This window comes from Dermacentor variabilis, chromosome 8 (genome assembly GCF_050947875.1).
Source record: "Dermacentor variabilis isolate Ectoservices chromosome 8, ASM5094787v1, whole genome shotgun sequence".
NCBI classification, from domain to species: domain Eukaryota; kingdom Metazoa; phylum Arthropoda; class Arachnida; order Ixodida; family Ixodidae; genus Dermacentor; species Dermacentor variabilis.
In genome coordinates this window covers 145,517,579-145,523,578 of record NC_134575.1, presented here as the reverse complement: position 1 = coordinate 145,523,578, position 6,000 = coordinate 145,517,579, and the positions used below count along the sequence as shown (strand labels likewise).

The window sequence follows — 6,000 nt, the reverse complement described above, 5'->3', positions numbered from 1 at the left end:
AAACTGTATAAATATGTTGTCAACAGAGTAGGCGTGAGTAAGTCTGCGTGCGAGTTGGGGTAGATGTGTCCAGACAACGTGAGCGAAACTTACTATAACTGGAAGCGCCGCTACTCCATTTGTCATTGTTTGACGAGCGGTACTCACTCTTGCCGACGTTCCGGGGGTTGAAGTCCCTTCTCTGGACGTTACCGATACAATGCTGGTGGATGAGTGAAGTCTTTTATTCTGGGGGAAATCGTGCATCACGAACACCGGGCAACACAGACTGTACTAATGAAGCTGCGGTCCGTGAGCTTGGCCACACACATTCATTTAATTCCTTGATATGCAAGTCACTATTTTCGCAGCCAACTACTTCACACGTGTTCAATCCACCACTCCACAATTTGCAGCACAATTGGAACACAGTGTGCTGGCGAAAACTCAGTTGCATTTCGTACAGCTGATCGCACAGAAGCAAGGTAGAAGCGGTAATGGTTTCGTATTCGTGCGCTATCGCTGAGGCCACGTGCGGCGCGCCACCGAAAGCACCATCTCGTTTCTCTAGAACAAACTGCTCCGCGAAAAGGATAGATAAGCACGAGCAATGGTAAATTTAATACAAACAAAAATTAATTCCTCGGTTGCTTCCCAAACTCTTTGGGATTGAGTCCTGCTTTGCGCCGTCTGGGAGGTCGCCGAACTCCTTAACCATTGCGAAAAACTCAGTGTCCTTCCACTCTGTGAAGAAGGATGACCAGCGAAGCTGTGCATGTGGGCCCCTTAATGACGAGCTGTAATTCCGCCGCGGGTCGGCCCGCCATTTCACTATCTTCGGGATCGGCACACGTATCGGGAGTGCTTAACGCCTGCTTTCACCTTCGCAGCGGGTCGGGCCTGTATTGCACTAACTTCGGGATCGGCCCACGTATGGGGAGTGCTTAACGCCTGCTTCACCTCTGCCGCACGTCGGCCCGGCATTGCACAATCTTTGGGATCGGCTCACGTATGGGGAGTGCTTAACACCTGCTTCACCTCCCCCGCGGGTGGGGCCGGTATTGCACTGTCTCCGGGATCGCACCACGTATGGGGAGTGTTTAACGCCTACTTCACATTCGCCGCGAGTCGGCCCAGCATAGGACTATCTTCGGTATCGGCCCCCGTATGGGGAGTGCTTAACGCCTGCTTCACCTCTGCCGCAGGTCAGGCCGGTATCGCACTATCTTCGCGATCGGACCACGTATGGGGAGCGTTTAACGCCTACTTCACATACACCGCGAGTCGGCCCGGCATTGCACTATCTTCGCGATCGGTCCACGTATGGGGAGCTTTTTGCTTACGACACGAAAATTTCCTTGGAGGGTAGAGGTATACAGCTTCGCTATAAAAAGTTATTAAACTCAATGGAAGGGCTACTCCGCGTTCTAATGGGGCTTCGAAATGAAGGCCCCACCCGACGAAGATGCCCCACCCTAATAGATATAAGTGCCTCTGTCTCTGTGTATGCAGAAGGGGAGCGTGTGACATCGAGCGCACCTCCGTCGAGATAAAAACGAAGGAGTTAAAAGGAAGTCTTGTGGGCTCATGAGACACAGGTATATGTTCCAGCAAAAGAGCCAACTTCCCTTTTCGACCTCGAACGATGGGCTTCGAAAAAGGCTTGAAGCCTGACGAACACTACCAGTTGGTTGCACACTGCAATAACACAGAGGGACAAGAACCAGAACATCTACAAAACAAGTGCCCCATCACGTTTTTAACGAATAGTAGACTAACGGAATCACACATCTCCCGCGTCAGAACATTTTGGGAAGAGGTTTGCGTGCCTATGTGCAAAGCGGTTTACTGTTACCTTGTTTGGTTTAGGCCTGTTCGTTTGCGAAAGTAAAGGCGCATTTGTGGTCCTTGTGTTATTGTGTATGTCACTTGTAGCGTAGATGTAATGATGTAGCCTGTACTAAGAATGATTATTTTGCACGTTAACTTGGAAAAATATGTTGTGCGCGTCAGTCGACCGCAAAATATTTTAGCTTCGCCAGGACTCCGCATACCTTAATTTATTGACAAGTGTGCAGCAGGATTTAGGGTCGTATTTTCAAGTTTTTTTTTGTTCCCTTAGAAGGGGGGGGGGGGCAACTAACTTTACTTATTAAGACCTCTCCGAACTTCTTACGATGAGTGACAGCAGAAACAAAATGAGAGTTAACACATTCAGTGATCAAGGCTAAACTTTCATGTACGTTTATCTTTCTTTGGCTGAAACACAACTTGAAAAAAAAAAAGTATGCCTGCATATAACATTGCTCTTGTTAGCATGCGAACTGGTCTGCTCCGGGAACACAGCCACTCGTCGGTGCACTCAACGAACGGCCGCTCCCGTCGTTCTCGTGGGTACACAGGTGTCGATTCAGCCCGTTCCGCTTCGTGAAGGTGCATGGGCAAATGCGGCATTCGAAGAGCCTGTTTTCTGAATGAGCGCGCAAGTGGTTCGATAGGCGCTTCTCGTTTGTGTACGCCGTCGGGCAGAGCGAGCACTTGAAAGGCTTTTCGTGGCAGATGGTGTGCCTCTTTAGGCTCGGCATGGTGGAGAACTTGCGCAGGCACTCTTGGCACTTGAAGGGCATCTCTCCCGTGTGCTGCCGCATGTGGACCACCAGGGCCGTCTTTCTGCAGAATGCGCGAGAGCAGACGGTGCACCGGAAGTACTTCCTGTGGGTGATTCTGTGCTGCGACAGGTAGCTATAGTTGGCGAACATTCGGCCGCACAGCTCGCACCGGTACCGTTTCTCGCAAGTGTGCCGGCACGCGCGCTTTGCCGGGCCGTCCTCCCAGCTGGACGTCTTCGGGCACAGTCTGCACTCGGACGACTTCGGGTGGCCGCGCATGTGCTGCCGCAGGTATCGCCGGGCAGTGTAAGCCTTCGGGCACAACTCGCACTGGAATGGTTTCTCTCCCGTGTGCCTTCGCAGATGAACCTTCATGCGATCTTCGTCCTCGAACGCGCGCGAGCACACGGGGCACAGGGCAGGATTTTCATGAATGCGCGTATGCTTCACCAACTTCGTTTCGCTGCTGAAGCCATGTGAACAATTTTCACATTTGAACGGCTTCTCCTGAGCCGCTCCGTGGCTCGTTCCAGCCACAGCACTTTCATGCGGATGTTCGTGAGCGCGCATGTGCAGCGCCAGATGAGACTCGTAGGAAAACGTGCGAAAGCACTTCTCGCATTCTAACAACGTATCTGTCATAGTATGCCGCTGCGAGTGCTTTGACAATCTTTTCTTATGGTTAGTGCTGTAGGAGCACAACGCGCACCTATAATTGCCCTTCTTACTGCCGTGATTCCACTGCAGTTTTTCCCTAAGCGTTGACGCTCCTCGAATCCCAGAGGACAAGCCACGGCAACAGCCCACACCACCGTCGTCCGCATCAACGTCGTCCGCAGTCGAAGAATTCGAGACGTCAGGTTTGCGAGAGCACAAGTCGGAAGTGCTTCTTTCATTCCCGATGGCAATTCTGCTCGCCACAAAAAAGTTTGCGCTTCCAGACGGCGCTGAAAGAAAAGAGAAAGTGCTTAAGTACATGTTCATACAAAAAGCAAACGAGACTTTGGTGACCTTGCAGGATCACAATTTCATTTCCAGCAAATCTGTTTGTTTCGGGTTGTTGCAATACAAATTTCAGTTGTCCGTAGTTATATAACATACTTTAAAACATTGTTCCAATATGGCTTGGCCATTTGAAACCTTGCCAGCACATATCGTCTTCGCCTACATGCTAAACAAGGTTTACAATGCAGTAATTTATCCGCACACATTTTACTTCCCGAGAACATTGGACACATGTGAACACTTGCTTAAGAACATTGTTTGAAGAAGCTAGATTTGCTCCACAGGCAGTTAACTTCGTACACGGATTAGCCATGGAGGTCCACCCATTTTCGCTAAGTTTGATTTTTGTGGCATATGTAGTTATGTCAAGGTATCGGGCTAAGTTTATCGCCGCTTGTAAAGCACACTCGCAACGCTCCGGATCACTTGAACATCTAATTTATTTCCAAGTGCCGTAATTAGCCCGCATACTTTAAACTTTCCTGATGTATGAGCCATAACTTGCGCAAATATAAACAAGGTGTCTTGTCTACTTCACTGAGGACGCCGGAGAAACCACATACGAACCTCGTATGACACATGAACACAAGGAAAGAACGAGGGTTTAGTAATACCTTGCAACGCTTCTACGTAAACCAAGAACTTTCGCCGCACATGTTACACTCAACATTCCACCTATTTCCACCGAATGTGAAGCGGTGTCCTGTGCAGTTGTTTTAGGACTTTGGGAAATATTGTTAATAACAGAAGCATGACACACTTGAACGCTCGAATAATGATGATGTGTAGCGGTTAACGGCTCAAGGGCCAGTGATGGCCAAAGAGTGCCATGACATATGGTAATGAGTTCTCAGTGTATTAGGAATGAGTGAACAGTGAGTTGCAAATGGTGTATACAACGTAGCTGTAAAGAGGCCTAAAACAAGTCACTGTAAATTGCATAAAATATACGAGTATTAAAGTAATGACATTGACTCATGACGTTGGTTATAAAAGAAATGTTCAGTTACGAAGAGTTCATATAATAAAACGTATGCAATAGCACTAGTGCTTCAAAAGGGTCCTTGAAGTCAGACTCAGAGGCACGTGACGCTTGAATAAGGAACTTAATACAGAAACTGTAAACAAGATACACAGATGGCAGCTTTATTGTTCGCCACGCACCACATGCTTCCTACATCAACGAAATATCAACACCGTGCCTCGCATAGTTCTCCAAGGAGGCCGGGAAACAGCAACGGTACGCCATGCGTACCGCACTAACATAGTAAGACGACAAGCATTCAGTAATTGCTTTCAAAGCACGCAATTACCCCTGAATACTTGAAACTTTCGTAAGACGTCACCCCTAGAGTAACACCACCATCTTCTGTAAATATGAAATTTCGACCATCTATGGTCCTCCCATAAAAGAGAACAAACTTTTTAGGCGTTTCACATAACGCTTGTAAAAGGGCCAAAAACGATGGTTTTACAATTCTTATTTAACTCCTAAATGACGCAGACATTTGAAAATTGGCCTGCTTACGGCCTTTTGCATTCCCCACATTTCCTTAAGCTATAGCTTGAGTGAGTGATTTAGTTTATTTTTCATAGAACTGCGAAAACTCGCATACAACATTTTTGAGCGCTTCTATAGCCCCGTGTAACAGCCTCACTGTAAAACTGTGCAGTTTAAAATTTATAAGCTAAAACGTAAAATGAACATTAAAGCAACCATCTTCAATGAGTTTCAAGCATCCCGCAGAACACTAGCACAACTTAGGTCAACCCACCGTGGTTGCTTAGTGGCCGTAGCGTTGGGCTGCTAAGCACAAGGTCGCGGGATCGAATACAGGCCATGGTGGCCGCATTTCAGATGGAAGCGAAATGCGAAAACACCCGTGTACTTAGAATTCGGTGGACGTTAAAGTATGCCTATAGTGATCTAAATTTACAGAGCCCCCCACCACGGCGTGCCTCATAATCAGAATGTGGTTTTGGCATGTAGTAAAACCCCATAATTTAGTTTTTTTAAACTTAGGTCACCCCACAGCTCGAAGAAGGACTGCGCGCAGATAGTAGGCACACCTGGAGATGAACGAAAACGTTAGTGTGCAAGTCTTGCAGTGCACCTTCACAAGTTTCAAGGCACACTGCGGTTGTACAGGAACATTGCATTATTTCAATGAAAGACCAACATTAGTCATGAACTGATCAATCGCAGCCACATCTGATCACGTCTTGCGTCACTCATGTGACAGCAGTTGAAGGGTTGAGTCAACATTAGGATTTCCATTTCAGATAGCCAATCTTTTGAAGCTCTCCGTCATATAGTTTTTTTTTTATACCGGCACATTACTCCACAAACTCCTCAGAACTAAACAAGCTAAAAAAAGTTCTCAGTTTGCCACAGATGTTCAGACAA

At 47.5% G+C, this 6,000-nt stretch overlaps 1 protein-coding gene across 1 annotated transcript in view; it reads right to left on the bottom strand.

Annotated features, from left to right (window-relative positions):
• Window positions 1–213: 213 nt before the first annotated feature.
• LOC142590654 (uncharacterized) overlaps window positions 214–6,000 on the bottom strand; it is an 83,655-nt gene continuing 77,868 nt past the window's right edge. Inside the window, exon 4 of the mRNA XM_075703032.1 lies at window positions 214–3,535. Coding sequence (XP_075559147.1) covers window positions 2,292–3,535 — 1,244 coding nt within the window. The 3' untranslated portion in view covers window positions 214–2,291. The remainder of the gene's footprint in view (window positions 3,536–6,000) is intronic.